Raw genomic sequence first — 23235 nt, 5'->3', positions numbered from 1 at the left:
ACTGAGGACTGAGCCCCTGACCTACCACCACACCCAGGCTCCCCTCCTCTCCAGGTGCACCAACAGGGAGCCAGCTCCAGTCCAAAGAAAGCCCTGCAGTTAGAAATCGGATCCCTCTCAGTCTCAGTCCCCGGTCTTTCTCCTGTCCAGATACGGTCCTGCACTTCCCTAGCCGCTCCTTTGTCTCTCCGTTGAAGGGAGAAATGGATAGATCATCTAGACACACGGTCAATAAAGAAACAAGGGCCCTGAATGATACATTGGATCAGATGGACTTGACAGATATATTTAGAACTCTGCATCTCAAAGCAACAGAATATACTTTCTTCTCGAGTGCACATGGAACATATCAAAGATAGATCACATACTGGGTCACAAAACAGCCCTTAATAAGTATAAACAAATCGAGACCATACCATGCACACTTTGAGACCACAATGCTATGAAACTTGAAATCAACCACAGGAAAAAGTCTGGAAAACCTCCAAATGCATGGAGGTTAAAAAACATCCTACTGAAGAATGAATGTGTCAATCAGGTAATTAGAGAAATTAGAAAATATATGGAAACAAATGAAAATGAAAATGAAAATGCAACAATCCAAATACTTTGGGATGCAGCAAAGGCAGTCCTGAGAGGAAAATACATTGTAATCCAGGCCTATCTCAAGAAATAAAAAAAATCCCCAATACAAAATCTAACAGCACACCTAAAGTAACTAGAAACAGAACAGCAAATACACCCCAAACCCAGCAGAAGAAGAGAAATAATAAAGATCATAGCAGAAATAAATAATATAGAACTTAAAAAAACAGTAGGCAGATCAATGAAACCAGAGTTGGTTTTTTGAGAAAATAAACAAAATTGATAAACCTCTAGCTAGGCTTCTCAAAAAGAAAAGGGAGATGACCCAAATAGATAAAATCATGAATGAAAATGGAATTATTACAACCAATCCCTCAGAAATACAAGCAATTATCAGGGTATACTAAGAAAAATTATATGCCAACAAACTGGACAACATGGAAGAAATGGAAAAATTCCTAAGCACCCACACACTTCCAAAACTCAAACAGGAAGAAATAGAAAACTTGAACAGACCCATAACCAGCGAAGAAATTGAATCAGTTATCCAAAATCTCCCAACAAATAAGAGTCCAGGACCAGATGGCATCGTGGGTAATTCTACCAGACATTTAAAGCAGAGATAATACCTATCCTTCTCAAGCTGTTCCAAAAAATAGAAAGGGAAGGAAAACTTCCAGACTCATTCTCTGAAGCCAGCATTACTCTGATTCCCAAACCAGACAAAAAAGACAACTACAGGCCAATATACCTGATGAATATGGATGCAAAATTTCTCAATAAGATACTAGCAAATCAAATTCAATGGCATATAAAAAGAATGATTCACCATGATCAAGTGGGATTCATTCCTGGGCTGCAAGGCTGGTTCAATATTTGCAAATCAATCAATATGATATATCACATTAATAAAAGAAGAGATAAGAACCATATCATCCTGTCAATCGATGCAGGAAAAGCATTTGACAAAATTCATCATCCTTTTTAATAAAGACCCTCGAGAGAGTCGGGATGGAAGGAACATACTTAAACATCATAAAAGCCATTTATGAAAAGCCCATAGCTAGTATCATCCTCAACGGGGATACACTGAGAGCTTTCCCCCTGAGATCAAGAACATGACAGGGATGTCCACTCTCACCGCTGTTATTTAACATAGTGTTGGAAGTTCTAGCATTAGCAAACAGACAAAAAAAGGAAATCAAAGGCATCAAAATTGGCAAAGATGAAGTCAAGCTTTCACTTTTTTCAGATGACATGATACTCTACATGGAAAACCTGACAGACTCCACCAAAAGTCTGCTAGAACTGATACATGACTTCAACAAACTCGCAGGATACAAAATTAATGTACATAAATCAGTTGCATTCTTATACACCAATAATGAAGCAACAGAAAGACAAATAAAGAAACTGATCCCATTCACAACTGCACCAAGAAGCATAAAATACCTAGGAATAAACCTAACCAAAGATGTAAAGGATCTGCATGCTGAAAACTATAGAAAGCTTATGAAGGAAATTGAAGAAGATACAAAGAAATGGAAAAGCATTCCATGCTCATGGATTGGAAGAATAAATATTGTTAAAATGTCAATACTACCCAAAGCTATCTACACATTTAATGCAATCCCAATCAAAATTGCACCAGCATTCTTTTCAAAGCTAGAAAAAGCAATCCTAAAATTATATGGAACCACAAAAGACCCAGAATAGCCAAAGTAATATTGAAGAAGAAAACCAAAGTGGGAGGCATCCCAATCCCATACTTTAGCCTCTACTACAAAGCTGTAATCATCAAGACAGCATGGTATTGGCACAAAAACAGACACACAGACCAACAGAATTGAATAGAGACTCCACAATTGGACCCACAAATGTATGGACAACTAATCTTTGACAAAGCAGGAAAGAATATCCAATGGAAAAAAGACAGTCTCTTTAACAAATGGTGCTGGGAGAGCTGGACAGCAACATGCAGAAGAATGAAACTAGACCACTTTCTTACACATTCACAAATGTAAACTCAAAATGGATGAAGGACCTGAATGTGAAACAGGAAACAATCAAAAACGTAGAAGAGAAAGCAGGAAAAAACCTCTCTGACCTCAGCCGCGGGAATTTCTTACTTGACACATCTCCAAAGGCAAGGGAATTAAAAGCAACAATGAACTTTTGGGACCTCATGAAGATAAAAAGCTTCTGCACTGCAAAGGAAACAATCAACAAAACTAAAAGGCAACCAACGGAATGGGAAAAGATATTTGCAAATGACATATCGGAATAAAGGCTGGTATCCAAAATCTATAAAGAACTCACCAAACTCCACACCTGAAAAACAAATAATCCGGTGAAGAAATGGGCAGAAGACATGAATAGACACTTTTCTAAAGACATCCAGATGGCCAACAGGCACATGAAGAGATGTTCAACGTCACTCCTCATCAGGGAAAGACAAATCAAAACCACACTGAGATACCACCTCATGCCAGTCAGAGTGGCTAAAATGAACAAATCAGGGGACTATAGATGCTGGAGAGGATGTGGAGAAATGGGAACCCTCTTGCACTGTTGGTGGGAATGTAAACTGGTGCAGCCGCTCTGGAAAACAGTGTGGAGGTTCCTCAAAAAATTAAAAATAGATCTACCCTATGACCCAGCAATAGCACTGCTAGGAATTTTCCCAAGAGATACAGGAGTGCTGATGCATAGGGGCATTTGCACCGAAATGTTTATAGCAGCACTTTCAACAATAGCCAAATTATGGAAAAGACCTAAATGTCCATCAACTGATGAATGGATAAAGAAATTGTGGTTTATATACACAATGGAATACTACTTGGCAATGAGAAAGAATGAAATCTGGCCATTTGTAGCAACGTGGATGGAACTGGAGAGTATTATGCTAAGTGAAATAAGTCATACAGAGAAAGATATCATATGTTTTCACTCTTATGTGGATCCTGAGAAACTTAATAGAGGACTATGGGGGAGGGGAAGGGGTAAAAAATACATTACAGAGAGGGAAGGAGGCAAACCATAAGAGACTCTTGAATTATGAGAACAAACTGAGGGTAGATGGGGGGTGGAGGAGAGGGGAAATTGGAGATATATATATATATACACACACACACAAATTTATATATATATACATATATATACATATACATACACAAATTTTATATATACATATATGTGTGTGTGTGTGTGTATATATATATATATATATATATATATATATATATATATATATATATGAGAGTTGGAGACAGAAAACAACAGCGTGAGTGAGTGAGTGAGTCTGGGGCAAAAGCAAATTTCCATTGGTGCCTCTTCTATGCCCACTTTTCATTACAGTTCCTGCACTAGAAGGCATATTGCCCTGCAGGGCTCTTCTGCATAAAAGAACTCCCTAAACTGCTGCTGGTCTTTCCATTCCTTTTGTAACACTGGCTAAAACTGTGCCACTGCTTAAGGCCCAAATTGCTTCATTCAATCGATACTGATACACACTGGGGACTGTCATCGCTTAGAAGAAACAGAGATGCATGAACCAAAATGGGCTGAGATCTTCAGTCTTGATTCTGGATTCAGCCATTCTCTGTGCACAGCTCTTTCACAGAGCAGCTCTTTCACAGAGCTCTGGCAGCTCTTTCACAGAGCTCTGGCCAGCCACAGGGACCAATGGTTCAGGTCATGGGAGCAGAGAACACATGCATGTCGCACACACCATCATTGACTCTCCCAACGTGCTTATTGGATGAGCCATCCCTCCTGCTCTCTCTCCATTTCTTCCACAGCCCTGTATTCCTGCTGGGTCCTTTTCCTACATGCCAGCCAGCTTCTCCTCCACCTACAATGCCAAGTGCTTCAGCTCTGAATATAAAGTTACATACCCTACACTGTAAAGCAGCTGGAGCCCTGCTATTAATGGGAAAAATTCAATTGCACACACTCCTCAGGAAGTTAGCTCCCGTCCTACCAAAGCTCTTCCAAACCAGATGTTTCTGACATGTACAGTGTTCTCCACATCACTGTACACTCAGATAATTACAAATTATCGGCTTCTGTAAGCCAAGCGCAAAGATAAGGCCAGGGCTGGCCCTCCAGGGCATGTAAGGCGTGCAGTCCACACAGGGTCCCAAGCTGAGAAGGCTCCCTTGCAACAAGTAGTTAAATAAGCCACAGAGATCTAATCCACAGTGCAATGAATATAGATAATATTGTACTATAATTATGTCATGTGATAAATACTGCTACAGTGGCAATCATATTACAACATATAAATGTATCAAAGCACACACTATACACATAGTTTCAGACACACTACCTTCATCCTGAAATTCTTAATATTTTTTAAACAAGGGCCCCATATTTTCATTACGCACTGGGCCCCACATGTTAGGGTAACCTGGCCTAGCAGTGGCAGAGGGCAGTAGGTGAAATATATATATAGCTAATTGTTGAATGAAGAAATTATCTAAATCATCCAGGAGGAGTCAGAAGGCTTTGTTTAGATGATAACTATTTCACAGGTCTTGAAGGCAGAGAATATAAGAAAACAGAGGAAACTAGGGGCAAAAGTATTAAAAAGTGAACGCAGATGTACTCCAAGAATAGCAAGCAGACTGGTGAGAAGACTGTATGAGCAGTATCCCAGCCTGGAGCCCCTCAACAGTGTATGCCTGGCACTGGCACTCACTGCTCACAACTGCTTGCTACAGTCTGGGATTGGTACAGAAATTGAGGTACCTTTACCGTAATGAAGGTAATTTTATGTCTGTTGAAGCTCATCATAAAAGCTGGGGCAGGGACTTTGTATATCATTTCCTTTTTCTAGTAATAATTTTTGAATGTTTTATCAAGTAACAGACTAGAAAAAAAAATTTAAAGAAGGAAAAATGATTCTTCACCACAGACAGATTGAGAAGTATTGCTCTAGACCAGAAACAACAGTCTGTCCTTGGGCAGTTGTGATCAGAGCTGGGAGGACAAATATATTGACCAGTTCAGTTTACCAGGCTTAGCAACCAAATGGATGTAAGACGTATGAGACCAAAACAGTGTGAAACCACTTCAGCAGAAGCCTTCCTAGCACTTTGCTGAAGTCAGCTACAGCACAAAAAGAGAGGTTTGGGTTTAGCCACAGTGGCTCTCAAAGCTGGTCCCATATCTGAATCACCTGGGAAACTTAAAACAATGAATGTGCAGGCCCCACTCCTGACCAGTTAATGACCTTGGAGGTGGGGCACAGGTATTGGTAGGTTTTCAAAGCTCCACCACAGATCGGAGCAAGGCTGAGCCACTGGTCTAGGGAAAGTTTTACAGGAGGGTCTGGAGCAAATCAGGGACCCTGATGGCCAGAGTAGGGAGAACAGGAGGCCAAGAAGACAGAGGTGACACAGACATCACTGACCACTTGGGAATATTGTAAATGGCCACTATGGGCAAAGAAAATTATTTTGATCTCCTCCTTCCTACTTCTCACAGCCACCAGGACCCAGAATTCATGATGCCACTGCAGGAGTGAAGTTATGCTATATTATAGTTGAAACAGTCATTTGTGGATAACCTGGGAACCTAATCACTTTTTCCTTTCTCTAAACAGAAAAGTTCCATGTTCCAAGTGACTTGTAAGTGATATTTCAGAATATAGTTCTTCCAGAGGACCACCTGTATGGGAAAGTGAAAACAAGAACAATATTTGCACAAGGAGGATCTGGACATGATCCTGGACCATCACTTTGGGTCAGTGACACTAGCTCTGTGGCCATGAGTTTCTTCCTCTGTAAAATGGATGAATGCCTAACTGTTCACAAAGACCCTTTGAAGGTCAGATATAAATGAAATACTCTGAAACGTGCTATAAAAGGAGTTTTGTGGATATTTGAAATGTTTATTTTTATATGCTTTGTATATTAGAATAGCCTCAGTGTGGGTTTTTTTTTTTTTATGTCCTTAATAGGGAATAATCCCAATCTTTCCATTCTTAAGCATTTAATTTTCTGTCTAACCATGTTTTATGCACAAGATTTTGTGCCAAGTCATCTTATTACAGTTTCTAAAATTTTACAACAAAAGGTCTGTCCAGTAGGATCCTGTCAAACCAACCCAGCCCCTTGACCAGCAGTCAGCAAACCCCAGGTGTGGGCCAGAGCCACTATGCCTCCTGTCTTTGTGTAGTCAGCAAGCTACGAATGTCTTTCACATTTTTAAGTGGTTAGAAAAATAAAATCAAAAGAGCAAGATGTGGGAACACAAAAAAATTGTATTAACTTCACATTTCAATGTTCATAAATAGTTTTATTGGCACCCTGTCATGCCCATTCGTTGACATACTGTCTGTGGCTGCTTTGGGGCATAGTGATGTTGACGTGAAAGACACCATGTAGTCTACAAAGCTGAAAACATTTGCTACCTGGCCCTTTACAGGAAACTTTGCCAACCCTGCCCTGAAGGATGAGGCCTTATATACTAAAAGGAGGCCTCAGGCCCTCCGTGGCCACTGTCTGGGCCTCCTAGCCATCTCCTTGCTTTGGCTCTTCCCCTTAGCTCTTCCCTTTGACCATAAGCTCCTGAGTGTTCTGACTGCATCTGAAGTTTCTCATACCACATGCACAGGACAGGTTGTTTTCCTCATATCTGCTCCAAAGAACACACTCTGCCCTCATGCCTCATCTACTCACTAGGCTTTATGTACTCTCCCCAGTGGACACCTCTAGGCATCCCTTAGGTCCTCCACCCTTCAGGCTCACCCCAGGCTAGAGTGAGGAAGAACTGATGGACAGATTCTCTTCTTAAACACAGAGATACATTGACCAGTGGTAATAATACATATTTTTGCCAGTGGTAAAAATACACACATGCACGCACAAAATCTCATTACTTTTAAAGACAGTGAAAATACAATTCAGCAGTCATGCCACCAGGCAGCAATCCTTATCCACTGGCAAGAACTTCAAAAGAACAATCTCCAGCTCACCAAGCTCATATCACTGACCCCAACTTTTATTTAGGACTGTGTCTCCCAAATGATGCGAGAGCCTCCCTCTCTCCACCCACTCGGTGCAGAGGTGCTGATGGTGCTGGAAGCACTCTCTGTGACCCTCATTCCAAAATACTTCCTGCTAGTAAGAGAGTCTCCCTAATCTGTCCCCTCCTTCTGGATTTACATCTCCAGGTGTGCACTGCACCCGAAGGGTACCTTCATCTGGAGTTTGACAAAAATGCAGAAACTCAGGCTTTACCTGAGACCTGAATCAGAATCTGCATTTTGACCAGACCCCACAGTAAAGTTTGAGAAGCACTAATCTATATTTTGTCCTTTGATATACGTATATGCCATCTCTTCCTGGACAGAGCTTGTATTTGCTAGTGTCTTTATGTGCTATCACTTTCTAGATTTTTTTAAATAAGTATTACCTCTCAGTGCTTGTTTAGAGGCATGAAACTAACACTGCAAATAAAAAAAGCTAGCTTGTAACTCCAAATTCTAGAGAATTCAATTGTTTCCCTTCTGAAATCTTTCTGGTAGATTACTAGGTGAATTTTTAATACATTAATAAAAGGGATGAATTCACTGAGAAAATGAGAATGATAAATTTGGTATTTCTCCAAGGAATCCACTGTGAAAAATGAGATAATATATATTAGAGCTTCATAAACGAGAAAACACCGTGAAAATGGTTATTAATACTGATAATGATCATTAGTACTTGTTACCATAAGTTAATAATAACCTCAGTTCTTCCTGAATAATTAACTCAGTAATAACAAAATAAGGACAATGGTTACATGAGGTTGGGAGACACTTTCCTTCTAAATTAGACCTGTTACCACAGAGCAAACCAAACCTTTAGGAAACCCTGTTCCCTTGTTTGTGTTGTTTTTCCCAGTGAGCAACTCATTCATGTTGAAACTTTTTGTTTCAGATTGTGGAAAGCTTTTCTGTGTGTCTGTTTGTTTTTTAGATTGTGGAAAGCTTCTTTTTTTTTTTAAAGAAATCCCTGCACCCAACATGGGGCTCAAACTCAAAACCCCAAGATCAGGAGTTCCATGCGATGCCAACTGAGCCAACCAGGTGTCCCTTGTTGAAACTTTTTTTTTTTTTTTGATACAGGGCATCTGCCTTCTTTTTAACTGGAGCGTATTTTACTTTCTCCTGGAATTTTTGTTTGCCTTTGTATCTTAGCTTCATAGTAGGATAAGTAAATTTTCAGTCCTTGAATAAACTGAAGAAGAGGCCTTGGTCACTGACCTGACCTGTCCTCAGGTTTTCCCTGCTCAGAGTCCTACTCTGTTCACAGTCTACAGTGAGGTTCCTGGAAAGTGGCACACATGTCAGATTTCTGATGGGGCTCCACACAATGTAACAATACTTCTACATTCTGGTTACTTCCATCCCTTTTGGCAGGTGATATATGCTTTGTGAGCCATAGATGCAACAGGTTATAGCAGAAACATTAGGCAGAGGACTTGGGGCTTGGGTTTCCCAGGTGAGGAGTTGCCATCAGGCAGAGACTGGGAGTGTGGAGGGGTAGAGGGATGAATCCTTCTTATACTTTATCACAGTGGTGGATCATAAGGACAAGGGACACAGCACAGGCTCTACACAGGCCAGAGTTCACCAGACATGGTCAAAAGTGCTGAGTTAATGTGCTTGAATTAGAAAAGGCAGATGAGCAGGTGGCAAACTTACAATTTCTTTCATGTGAAATGGGTCCCTGAATTGATTCTCAGATCTCAGAGAGAGTCTTCAGGGTGGGATAGGAGAAGAGCAAGATCCAGTCGCTTACTTGAATGATCTTGAATGAAGTATGCTCATTGAAGCAGGTCTGAAATGGTTCTTTCCATGCCAGAAGGCATCCCTATATCACCTGTGAATCCTGAAAATATATTGGTCAGTAACTGGGGCCATTGTAGAACTGGGAAGCTTCACCTGCGGTCACAGCCATCTCCTTCAGCTTTCTGTCATACCACACAGTCTGACCAGATTCAGACCAGTGTCCATCGACCAGATGTGACAGAGACAGCATCATCAACTTCTGGAGCATGGTGGTCTCCAGCATAGACCAGGCAATGCCCATACAATTTTAGGCTCTCCAAGGGTATGGACAAGCTCAGGAGATGAAGTAGGAATCTGCAGAAATAGTCCTTCAAGTCACAGAACATAAGTCCTCGCTGGTCCTAAGGACTGGTTATTTTGGCACTATATGTAATGTATACTTGAGATATGACAACTTACAAATCCAATTTCCAGGTGCACTGTGAACCCATCAGGGCCACCTTGAGAAGAGGTTCAATCTGGGTCCAAAGCATCACATTAAAGATGATGACCAAGGAAACACTCACATCTTCATTAATCCAAGTGTTCATGCTAGAAACCATTATTTAGATGGCAGTTATGTTAAACTGCCCAAAAGACATCATCATGCATAGAAATCTCCTCACTTGGATTTTTTTTTACCTTTATTTATTTTTGAGACAGAGAGAGACACAGCATGAACGGGGGAGGGGCAGAGAGAGAGGGAGACACAGAATCGGAAGCGTGCTCCAGGCTCTGAGCCATCAGCCCAGAGCCCGACGCGGGGCTCGAACCCACGGACTGTGAGATCGTGACCTGAGCTGAAGTCGGACGCTCAACCGACTGAGCCACCCAGGCGCCCCACCTCACTTGGATTTAAAATACAAATTTCTAGTCGTCACTCTCAAGACCCTAATGTGGTTACAGGCTCCCATGAGGCCCTATTTCCTTGGGCATTCCGTTCCCCTCAACTGTGTACTTGGGGATATTTTGGCCTTAACAGCCTTAAGGCTATACACTCCTCCCTCAGTGGGGAATCGTGAAGGCCTAAGGAAGGAGCTGCCCACTCTTTGACCCAGGCCAGTGCCTTTAATGCCTCTAATCCAGAATAATGGCTCTCGGATCAATCCTGGAACCCCAAGAACTTCAATCCCAGGGAAATGGAACTCTATCCTTGTAGCTGATCCAACTTCCTGGATGTGATCCTTGGCCTGTGCCCAAAGCTTTAGGCTCCTGCTTTGCTAGAACAGCATTAAATATTTCCAAAGGGGTTGAACCTTCCATTTCAAAAGCTAGTATAACCTCATTTTGCAGGTCATTTTGCAGCATTCTGCAGGTCGATGGCACTGCTACAATCTTAGTACCTCTGTCTTTCCCTCTGAAAAGGCTTCTTGGTGAGCCAGGAACTGGCCTAGCATGCAGACTCCAGCAAGTCAGGCCAAGTGTCTACCTACATGATCCAGGGACATGCTGTTGGTTTGGAGGGCAACATCTTCCAAATGCTGTAGGAAGTTTGTATTGAATAAACACCTACTAGACCAAAACCTTGAGACCCAAAGGTGAAGCAACAAAACAGTTCAGTAGTAATCAACCACATATTAACAATAAAAAGTGTCCTGATGTTACATAACAGAAATTTTTCATTATGGGAAAATTTCCCACTGATAGCATCATAAATAGAAAAAAAGATTATATCTCAACTTAGAGAGGGGTGAAAATTCTGTTAGATGACCCAGAGGACTCTACTGATAGCAAGACTCCCCTCTTAGAGTACTTGTGGAATCAGAATAAAATGATTTAATGACACAGGGGCAATATAAATATGCTCAACATTTTTTCTTAATCAGTCGCCACTGCATGAGACTTATCTACATAGATATACAAGAAATGTACTAGCTCTTAAAGACACAAAGAACCTGTGCACATACAAAGTAAACAGAATTTTCCCCTCAGACTTTAGAGCTCAGAATCTCCCTCAAATGATCCAACAGAAACAGAATGTGCTATTTTACTAACTTAACTTATTTTTACTTACTTATTTTAAATGTCTATCGATATTTAAAATGAATATCTTATATGATCAGCAATCCTAGAGACAGAAATATACCAACAGATATTCATTGTAACTTTGTGGATTTTCTTATTTGTTTTTACTTTATATTATTTTATTTTAATTCCAGTGTAGTTAACCTACGTTGCAACTTTGCTTGCAGTAGCTAAAAGATTGGAGACAATCGATGTTCATCAATAGGAGATTGTTTGAATAAATTATGTCCCTAACGAACAAATGGGGTAATAATACATAGAGCTGTCTTGTTGTATATGTAATTCCCCTGAAGAAACCATTATTAGTAATCACCTCTGCTAGAGGTGAGAGGGGTACCTTAGGACCAGAAGTGGAGGCTTTATTTTCCTCTTCATATTATTTGAATATTTTATCCTTACAGATTACCTACTCACAAAGTAAATTTTGCAGGAAAAGCAGCATGCTCTTGAAAGGAACAATGCCACTGTCTTGCTGTGCACGGATGCATGAAATCAGTGAGGATCATCACCTAAGAGGGTCTACCCAGTAGACCCAGTCAAGAGTTATTTGCTTCATTACCATTAGCCTCTAAAAATACCCCTGCCCTTCTATTGCAGGAGAATCTCACACAACATGTGTGGCCTTTAATATCCAGAGCAATAGATTTAAGCAAGAAATAAACCTGAATGGGGAAGAAGCAGAAAATATCCCTATACGAAAAGAATTCTGCTAGATTATAGGGGAGGAACCAGAGAAAGGGGGCTGGCCTCCAGAATCCTTCTCAGGTGCTAAATATTCTGAAAATACTGACCTAAACTCCAGCATATCCTGAATCTTCATTAGAAGAGCATTCAAGTCAGTACAATGGAACTCTGAGTCATTGCATCAAAGATTAAGCACTTTTATTTCACTTGCTACTTCCTTGACCTAACGCACAGAAAACTCTTTGGCTAACCTTCCAATACTTCTGCTGCTCAGGCTGTGCAGCTTTTGCCCCAAATTTAATCTCCATGTTCTTGCTCCAAGACACTCTGGTCCCTTCAGTTGGCTAGTACAGCACTGTAAGAATCCCAGTGCCAACTCTATCTTCCCAGCACAGGATGGCTCAGACATCCTACCTCTCTCTGACTGAGCCACTGCCCAGGTAGCCATGTTCCCCCACTTGTGTCAGAGAAATGACTACCTGCTGAAAGAGACACTTCCCACATGCTGAAAACTTCACTACTAGAAGATGAAAGGAACAGTGTTCAAAGAGTTCAAACATTCCAGGGAATATGACTCAGGCCTCAAGCAGGGTAAAGTCCTAAAACAGGCAAAGCTCATAAAATCGGTGACCTCACAGAAGGCCAGGAAGAGAGGCACAATTTGCCCACACACCCTTGGAAGACAGCACTTTCCATAATATGTTTGAAAGAAGGTGACCAGGTCATGTTGCTAAGTTATCCACCTTCTCTAAGGAGAAGACTGATAAGGTTCTCCTCTTCTTTCCTTCAAGAACTTTGGATCTGGAATCCAGGTAATGTCAGTGAAGGAGCACTAAATGAGGCAGAGCTGGGCAAAGAGATGAACTTACCTTTACAGAGGCATGATGCAGGGTGCCTACCCGGCCACTTTCCTCTCTCCTAACTTTTGCCAGCTAAAATATTAGGTATACGAGATGCAGAGTTAATTGGATTATTGCTCACTGATGCATTTATATTAAGGAAAAAAGTCATGAGTAAGAACTATGCCTTGATCATATCAAGCAGGAATTCTTGCATTCATGGAGTGGGAGTAGGAAAGAGAAGGAGAGGGAGCTGGTTCAGACATGGTTCACATTGATAAGCACCAAAGATCTCCAAATGATATGCTGAGTAAAAGAAACCAGATAAAAACAGAGTACATACTTTAGGACTGCATTTCTATAAAACTCTAGAAAATGCAAACAAATATATGGTGCCAGAAAACAACAGATCAGTGTGCCTGGGGCTGCGGAAGCAGAGAGGGGCAGGAGAGAGAGATGCAAAGGGGCATAAGGAAATCTCTGGGGCTGATGGATATTTTCACTGTCTTAACTGTGGTGGTATTTTCATGTTTGAAATTCTGAATTTTCATATTTGAAAATTTTATATATATATATATATGTTGATCTATATATACATAAATTATATATATATTTATATATATATAAAACTATATAGATATACAAAATTATATATATATAATTATATATATATTTATTTATATATCTATAAAATTTTCAAACTGTGCAAGCTAAACATGCAAGCTTATTGCTAACAATTATACTGCAGTAAAGGTAATTTGAGACCACTGTTCAATCTAAGGAAAAAAAAAAAAGAGGTCATCCTCAAAAGTCATCTTTGTCCTCCTATTTCTTGGATGTGATATAATCAAACAGTTATGACTGACTATGAACCAGCATAAGGTAAAGTTCATGGGAAAAAACAAAAGCCGGATCCCAGCAGCCCCTTCCCTTCCCCCACCCACTACCTGCCTTCTGAGGTACAAGAAAAGGGCTGATCCTAACAGCTCAGCTCCACAAAGCTGCCAGCTAAGTAGCCAATTCCCTTGTGACCTATATTCCACTGGCCACATCCACATTCCCAGCTACTGCTGGGAAAGGTCCCCACCTCCAACTCAGTTAATGATCCAGTCAAAGCTAGAGCAAGGCAAGAAGAGGAAGCAACAAAAAGTGTGTTCTCCTCTGGCCTCCAGAGATAATCCTTGGTGCCCAGCCCATGCAAGACAGGACGAATTGATCAGAAAGCCTATTACCATAATGGTGATACAATCAAAAAGATGCCCAAAAGACACATATTGTGAAGGACCCTAAGAGATGGCCCTGAATTTGGGTCAGAGCTTCTCTGTCTTACCTAGTATAAAAGAAGTAATAACAAGGATAACAATGACTTTACTAAGCATTTCAAACTATTTCCTCAGGCTTGAGTCACACCTATTCCCAGGTACCTCCATAAGCCCCTGACTGATTCCTGCTGCAGCCACCCCAACCCAGGTATGGACATGGTTAACTTACCTGTGAGAAGTTCAGGCTTCTTCACAGCTGTCGACTACCTGACACCTCATCTTCTTTCATGCCAGACATCAACAAATACCCAGCCTCCCTCCCACACCTTTTCCTGTGGACTATTAGGGTGCACTATCTGGCCCAACTCAAGCCCCTCAGAGCTGCTCCTCATAATGACCTGGCTGGGTCCCATGCATGGACTGCCATATCCTTGACCTGCAACAATAGACAAACAACATGCTACTTGCACACCTCTGGCCTTTCTCTCTGTGGTGTGGGCTCCTGATACCCTGCTGCATGCCAGAGGCTCCTGTTGCCTCTGCTTTGAGTAATCCTTCTGGGGTTTGCATCAGCCTTGCATCAGGAGGAAGGCTGAGCATCCTACAAGAGCCAGAGCCAGTCTTCAAAGAGGAATGGGTTACAGATCACTGACAAGATGGAAAAAAAAAGTCTTGGGAACAACTGGGGAAACAAAATGCCTCTTTAATTTTCTGAGCCCCAGAGTAAGAAGAGTGCCATGTCTTTCTCTCAAACAATATCATGACATCCTTCCCAACACCAAAGTCAAGAACAGGTAAAACAAAGAAGACATGTAAGTCTTGAAAAGGTGGAAATAGAAAGAGTTTCTGAAGGTGTTCTTGTGGCAGCAAAATACATTCAGATATTCACTTCCATCAAAAACTTCCCTATCTCCTGGAGGAAACTCAGAGAAACTAACAAAGGGGATAGAGAAGAAGCAAAAGCTAAGTGGTGTTGTCTGCCCGGACTCAGCTTCAACATTAACTTTCAGTGCCAAAGCATTTGATACTGCTGGTCTGTGTTCCCAGCAACACTGGAGGTTTTGAATATGGAAAGTGCCAGCCATCTACCTGAAAGACATGGTCAGGGTTATAGAATACTATAAATAGATACAGTTAACAAAAAATCTGGGCTAGGGCACCCATGCAGGCTGTGGGTAAGTTATTCTATCATTAAACACAACCATTTGCCACAGACAACACTTTGCAAAAGGGGACTGGGAAGGAGTGAGCTGGTGACTGACAAATGGAGAGAGAAGCTGTATCAATCCTAGAGTGAGGCAAATAAATCCAGGGCTGAGGATCTTGGAGGACCCATGGGACAGCGTTCTGCTGACTGCTCTGGGAAGTCAAGATCTACCATAGCTGGGAGCCCCGGCCTCTGCGGAATAGACAAGCCTTCTAGCAGGATTGGTAGGAAACGTACGGACCCGGGAGAAAAACAGAAGCAGGTTCCCCAAGGAGGACTAGGGGCGGAGCAGTGATGGAGGACATTTGAAAGAGACCTGAAAGCTAGTTCTGTTGTCCTTCCCAGAGAGCTGGCAGTATCCACGAGGAAAGCAGAGCCCGGGCATCAGAAGCACAGAGAAAGAGTGGGGAAGCTCTAGGACACAGACACCTGGAGACTGAGCGGGTAGCGCCTAGTGTGACCCAGGGGCCTGGATCTCGAGGCAAGGAGCAGAGTGCCTAGTGATGCAGGGGGACGCCAGACCCAAAGAAGAAGAGACTGGAGAGCCCTTCCCCGTGGGGGCTCGGAATTCGCGGGATGCAGACTCTTGGGGCCGCCTCCCTCAGGTGAGAGGGGAGGCGAGAACTACGGGTGTGGAAGGCTGAGATGTCTGGAGTCAGGCAGGTGCCGGGCGGGGCTCTCTCACCTGCGGAGCACCAGGTAACTCAAGATCACCAGCAGCAGGAGTCCGAGTGTGCGGCTGGGCTTTCGCCCGACGCTCCACTTGCTCATCGCGCGGCTTGGAGGGACCGCAGCTAGCATTCCAGCCAGCACTCAGCCGCGCGCGCAGGAGGCTAGACGCGGGGGGCGGGGCCGCACTCCGGTCGCCCGGGCTACCTGACCGCGGCCCGCCCGGCCCGCAGGCGCTCATTCGCTGAAGCCCTCGGCCCCGCCCCTCGCGCCGTCGGGCTAGCGTGGGCGGGAACCGGGCCTAGAACAGGCTGCAGCCCCGCGCTACCCGGCGGTTCTCGGGGTCTGCAGCGCCCCAAGTCTCAAACGGGCATTGGCTGTTTCTGCGGATATTTACCTGCACGTGATATGCAAACGGGTGCAAAATACCCGGCGCGTGTAGCCCAGTCCTTGCACATTCGTAGAGCACACCCCACCCCCCCACCCCCACGCTACATTAGCAAGCAGCAATTAAAGGCACCTGGCAAAGCCAACGCACTATCTTAAAGCAATTCAGATTTTGAAGAAAGAAAAATTTGTAGTGACATATGTGAAAAGTCAAAACGTTGTAGAATTTTCTTTAGACATAATTTATGGCTTAGTGTGGTTCACGTTTGCATCGCATGGGGATGGTGGGGTGCCGAGAAAGGAACACCAAAATATTTTTTGCCTTTAGTCTCCACAAGTCTTGTTCCGGTCCTGACTCCCAGCACATTCAATTTTTTATCTTTAAAAAGTCCAGATAAAATACATGAAAAGGACGAATAAAATTCTTATTCTGGTACAGAATTATATCACAAAGGATATTGTGTAAGATTTGGGCAAACTTATGCTTTCTAACAATCACACACCTAACTCATGCCAAGAACAGAATTCAGATTTTACTGAAAGAAAATCTGAAACATTTTCTAGGAAGGCTAATGTTTTTTCAGAGCACCCGAGTTTCTAGAAAATACCCCGTTTCATGTTTCAAAACTACTTCTGTCACTTGTACATAGTTTTGAAATTGTAAAGTTGATAGGAACAAAATGAGATTTTACTTTTCAGAACAAAGACATGCAGAGTTTTGTGTGAAGAGTCCTTTTTGTAGCATTGGGAAAATATTTAGTCAGGTAGCAAAAAACCAAGAAGCAAAAACAAACAAGAGGGGAGGATAGCAGGGCCAGAAGCATTCCTGGAGACATTTAGAGAGAGAAGTAGCTACCCCTTAACACACTCTACAAAATCAGTACCTTTTCTCCATTTTTAAAGGCATGTAATTGTTTGATACATACTAGGAGTATGATGAAAATATTTTGGTATAATTGCGATAAAAGCCCATGAAACATGGAGAAAGTGTTAAAGTCTAACACTTTACCCCTTTTTACCTTTGGAGGCCCAACCCTGGCACATACCCAACACTCACCCCTCACTCCTTGTGATATCGCTGGGGAGGAGTACAATCTATTACACATCAGGGTATTCTAAAGTTACTTAAACAATACCAGCAGCTCCATACTTTTTCAGATATTAGCAAAAACTAATGAGCTATAAAACCCCTGAAATTCTTAGCCCAACTCTATTACCCTTGTTTTTATTTATGGAAGAAAACATAAATAACTCAGTGCTTTAAAAATAATCATTACCCCTTAACCCCCTGGGAAGCACAGAACTATAGACACAACTACTCACACTTTAAGAGCAATTTTACTTTATCTTGATTTAATGATACCACGGAGAGTGTTACAAAGATAGCACTAATCTGAGAGGTGTTTTGCTGAGGAGCCAAGACTTTTGGGTTTTAAAATATTAGCAAGATACTCCTTCAAAATACTCTTTTCAAAATGTTTAATGAATTTAACCCAAGGAAGACAATGAAATACTCAAATCCCTGGGAATGTAAGCTACGGTTAAATGAACCTGGCCTGGTGGAGATGAAAACAAAGTATTCTGGCAAGGTGCATGAGGTGGAAACAAATCCCTGACGCTCAGGAATCATAATCTTCACAGGTCATCTTTCTGGGGTCAAGGGTTTTGCTTTAGAAAATATACAAAAAAAAATTAGTGAAGTCCTGTTGATATCCTCAGCCCACAGCTCAGCTATTAGAGCTCTGACAGACTCAGAGAGCATGGTTCCTTCCTTGATAATTCACCTATCCCACATAGTCAGTGGGAAAGAAATGTACACCAAGAAGCACGGTGGGAGTAAAAGCTACAATCAGAATCAGTACAGTGTAGGCTCTCAAGAAAAATAATCGTATCAAACTAACCTCTTTGGCAGTTTTATTTTTATTTATAATAGGTATAACAGACAGGTATATAGATCAATTATTCATTTATTCACATGTCTTATTTTTGAGTACCTTGTGCTAATGCCTTAGATATAGAGTATCTGAATTTTAGAAAAACATTTGACAAAATCTTTCTTTTTTTTTTATTTTTTTTTTTTCAACGTTTATTTATTTTTGGGACAGAGAGAGACAGAGCATGAATGGGGGAGGGGCAGAGAGAGAGGGAGACAGAGAATTGGAAACAGGCTCCAGGCTCTGAGCCACCAGCCCAGAGTCTGACACGGGGCTCGAACTCACGGACCGCGAGATCGTGACCTGGCTGAAGTCAGACGCTTAACCGACTGCGCCACCCAGGCGCCCCGACAAAATCTTTCTTAAGGTCATGAGAACAAGATGCAAAATGTGGCTTCTGTGATAATGCAGCTACCTGGGCCCCTGGAACATGATATAACAACCTCAATTCACCTTCCTCCTTAAAGACAGACACCCCAAACCAGTCCTTGACACCCACCCTCTCCAGTTCTTTTGCTTCAGGTTACATGACAAGACCAGTTATGCTGTCAAGTTGACAAAGAGTCTTGAGCAAAGAAATTAAGAACATGTGGGAATTTCTGGGACTAGAGGAGGGCAATTTCAACCATAGACAAAAGGAAAATAGAAAGTCTCAGGAAGGTGATTTTGGCCTTGGAAAAAGAAAAAGAAAACAGATCCAAGTTAAGATAAGTTGTCAAGGCTTCTTACCTCAAGAGATGTGTCAGTGGGACTGGAAGAGACCTGTATACATTGGGAAGGGATGCACTGAACTTCATCCTTGGCCTTTGTAGTCTAAAAATATCACTTTTCAGCCTCAGCCTTTTGGAAGGCAGAAAAGCCAAAGACCTAATTCCACATTTCATCCATTAAGAAGTAAACAACATGTTTAATGACTACTATGTGCTGAACACTTAGATGCTTGCAGTACATCAGTGGACAATACAGATGAGGATTCTTCCATTTGAAATTTATATTCTAGCTGAGGACAAAAGACACCAAAAATTAACAAATGAATAAGTAAATCATAGAGTCTGTTCAAAGGTAGTACATTTCATAGCAGAAAGAAAGTAGATAAAGGAAGGAGATTGTGAGCGTGGTGGGGAGGGGCATGCACAGAGGCCTTACTGAGACAATGATCTTGAAAGAGGTGATAGTTAACCATGCATGCAGATATCTGGAGGAAGGGCTATGCAAGCAGAAAGAACCCACAGTGCAAAGGCTTTCAGGCAGGCGCATGACAGGGTGTTCTGGGAACTGCAAGGTCCCTGTGGGAAGTGAAGTTGTGGGGGGAGGGGGCTGAGGGTGGGGTGGGGTGGAGAACTGCAGGCAGTGAGGCCAGAGAAGCACAGGGGCCTAACAACAGAAGGCCTTTCAGAGCAGAGTTCTGACTGAATGAAATGGGAGTCATTGCAGGCTTTGGACATGACACCAATTATGCTTTAAAAGACTCCTCTGGCTGCTGTGCTGAGACTCACCAGCAATGGGCAAGAGCAGAAGAAAGGAGACCAGCCAGGAGGCAGCAATCCCAGTGAGAGATGATGCTGGCTCAGGATGATACGAATGGAGGTGGTGGGAAGTGTTGGATTTCTGGAAATAGTATGAAAGCAGAGACTGGAGAATTGTTGTGATTCCAAGGTCATTTCTGGGGTGCGAGAAGTAAAGGGGATTGAAGAATGACTTCAACATGTTGGGCCTAAGAAACTGGAAGAACTGGAGTTGCTCTTACCCATGATGGAGAGGGCTGTGAGAATATCAGAAGCACAGCTTGGGCTGGGTGAGTTTGAGATATCTATGAGATGTGCTAGTGGAGATATCATGTAAGCTGTTGAATGTATAGGCTGAGGTTCAGCCGAGAGGTCTAGGATGGGGTTATAAATGTAGGCATTGGCAGAGAGTTGGTATTTAAAGGCATGAACCTGGGTGAGATCACCAAAGAAGTAAGTGCAGAGAAAGAGGACCAAGGATGAGCCTTGGGACACTTGACCCTGAGAAAAGAGGAGGAACAGCAAAGTTGAAGTAGAAGGAACAGTCAGTGAGGTGGAAAGAAAACTCAGAAAAGATGGAATCCTGAACTCCAACAGAGAGACATTACCAAAGAGGAAGCAGTGATGACCTGTGTTACATGTTACAAGTCAAATTAAGGAAAGACTGAAAATGAATCAAATCAATGTATTCAGTACATGGGTTTTGGTGACTAGGATACAGGCAGTTTAGGTGGGTTGGGGGTAGGACTGGGGAAGCTGACTGGATAGGTTTAGAAAGGGTGAAGAGGAATCTAAGAATTAAAGGGGAATCAATAAATGGAGCTGGTGGTTCTTGACTCTGAGTCAGAGCTAGTGTTCTATTTTCATTTCTATTTTAGTTAGAAACTACCATATGCTTGTATGTGAATAGTGATCATGATCAAAAGGGGGTGAAAATCATGAAGTAGGAGAGCCTGGGAGAAATCTCTGGAGTAATACCCTTGAGTAGGTGAAACGGATGGGGGCTGGTGACCCCATGTAGGATCATTTAGGTGTGAACATATAAGATCATTTAAGGCATCACTGCATTCTCTGCAATAAAATGATCACCTAGGTTAATTTCAAATACCAACAGTGCAACACTGCTAGAAATAAGAACTGGGCTTGTCATTTGAATTTGTTGTTAATATTTGAATATTCACTTTCAGATACAGGGATACATTTGAGATGTGACATGAAGTGAAACCTTAAAATTTTATTGATAAGTTATAGCAAAATAAAACAGTGATTAATGATTATTGTGGAAATTATTACCATTATGTACAGAGGTAGTTATTAAGAACTTACAAATCCTTAAGAACATAGAGAAATACATTGATAGCCTGTAAGAATATTAAGAGAGTACATTAGTTTTCTAAGTTCTAAGGAAGAATATGATATCTTTTTTGAGCCAACAAATGTATGTAAATAGATGACCTTTAAAAATAAAAAAAGATAGACATTATATATTTATACAGTATAAAAATTTAGAAATATAAATAATAATTAAGAGATATCAATATTATTATGTCACAACTTTTATCACTTTAGAATTGTTTGATGTCTACCATTCATAGCATTAAACAACATACTTTTTATAAACTGAATTTAATTGTATAACAATTTCATTGCAGCCATGAGTCTTGGAAAAAAAGTTGTCTTTGGGAATTCTTGCCACCTTGAAATTTCATAAGGAGGAAATGCTACAACATGATGTGCAGCTACATCTATGATAAATCATGTTTGATCCAGATGGAATAAAGAATGAACAACACGTGAAGAAAAGATAAAAGCATTAAATAAAAATGAGGCACACTTTGTTCTCACTACCAAACTTCAAAAGGACAGACTTATAATAATAATTTAAAAAGACAATTTCTTATGGATTTGAGTCAATGGAGGTTAAAAAAAAAAGTTCCTCAAAATAATTGCTCTATCTTGCCACTTTCAGTTGTTTTCAACTGACAAAGGATTGTGTATGTGTCTCTGTATGTGTGTTTGTGTGGTAGTTGTTTTTGTTTGTTTGTTTTTTGTTTGTTTTTTCTCAAGTAATATACATACAGTGTAGTCTTGGCTTCCAGAGTAGAACCCAGTGATTCATCGCTTACACATAACACCCAGTGTTTATCCCAACAAGTGCCCTCCTTAATGCTCATCACCCATTTACCCCACCCACATCAATCCTCAGTTTGTTCTCTGTATTTAAGAGTCTCTTATGGTTTGCCTCCCTCTCTGTTTTTATCATTTTTTTTCCTTCCCTTCCCCTATGATCATCTTTTAAGTTTCTCAAATTCCACATATAAGTGAAATCATGTGATATGCTTTTCTCTTATTTCGCTTAGCATAATACCCTCTAGTTCCATCCACATTGTTGCAAATGGTAAGATTTCATTCTTTTCATCACCAGGTAGTATTCCATTGTTTATGTATAACACATATTCTTAATCCATTCATCAGTTGATGGACATTTGGGCTCTTTCCATAGTTTGGCTATCGTTGATAGCACTGCTATAAACACTAGGGTGCGCGTGCCCCTTTGAATCAGCACTTTTGTATCTGGTAGGCTGCCAAAAGATTTTTAAAAATCTGTGCAACTTATGATTCCCAGGTGCAAAGTTCCTTCTACAAAATATGTTACTGAAAACATTTTCCACAAATTATATTTTGCTATGCACCAGTTAGTGATATGAAATACCCACATTTTGTATATCAGATATCTGGACATATAGGAACAAATAGAAATTTTGTTAAAACTTGACAGCATAATAAACTAACAATGAAGTTAGCTATGCTTCTCCTTTATTTTGTTACCATGATTTCTTAGTGTAGCACTGCAAACTAAGAAATATTTATAAAATGAAAAATTAGGAAATAAAAGTGTCATGTATTTGTCATTGGCAAAGGACAAACATGGGTAAGGCCATAAATGATTTAAAAATTACAAACATATGGTTTCATTCATGACCTTCAGATCCATATTTAGAAAGCAATTTTGGCATATTACAAAGTGAGCACTTTTTTCAGATATTTTTTTAGCTACTATTTTTAAAAATTTAAATCAAAGTTAGTTAACATATACTGTAACAATGATTTCAGGAATAGAATTTAGTGACTCTTCACTTACATATAACACCAGGGCTCATCCCAGCAAGTGTCCTCCTTAATGCCCCTTGCCCTTTCAGTCCTTCCCCTCACCCAACACCCCTCCAGCAACCCCTCAGTTTGTTCTCAGTATTTAAGAGTCTCTTATGGTTTGCTTCCCTCTTTTATTTTTTTTTTATCTTATTTTACCTTCC

The 23235-nt window shown here is 41.2% G+C and overlaps 1 protein-coding gene across 3 annotated transcripts in view; it reads right to left on the bottom strand.

Annotated features, from left to right (window-relative positions):
* LOC123600972 (beta-galactosidase-1-like protein 2) overlaps positions 1-16271 on the bottom strand; it is a 49628-nt gene extending 33357 nt beyond the window's left edge. For 2 of the 3 annotated variants that reach the window (XM_045483533.1, XM_045483534.1), the window contains exon 1: positions 16112-16271. In XM_045483533.1, coding sequence (XP_045339489.1) covers positions 16112-16227 — 116 coding nt within the window. In that variant the 5' untranslated portion in view covers positions 16228-16271. Of the gene's footprint in view, positions 1-9283; positions 9471-16111 lie in introns of all 3 variants that reach the window. The other variant, XM_045483535.1, reaches the window with a different exon arrangement.
* Between the last annotated feature and the right edge of the window lie 6964 nt (positions 16272-23235).

This window comes from Leopardus geoffroyi, chromosome D1 (genome assembly GCF_018350155.1).
Source record: "Leopardus geoffroyi isolate Oge1 chromosome D1, O.geoffroyi_Oge1_pat1.0, whole genome shotgun sequence".
Taxonomy (NCBI): Eukaryota; Metazoa; Chordata; class Mammalia; order Carnivora; family Felidae; genus Leopardus; species Leopardus geoffroyi.
Note: the sequence above shows the minus strand (reverse complement) of the source record. Positions and strands in the feature narration are given on the sequence as shown.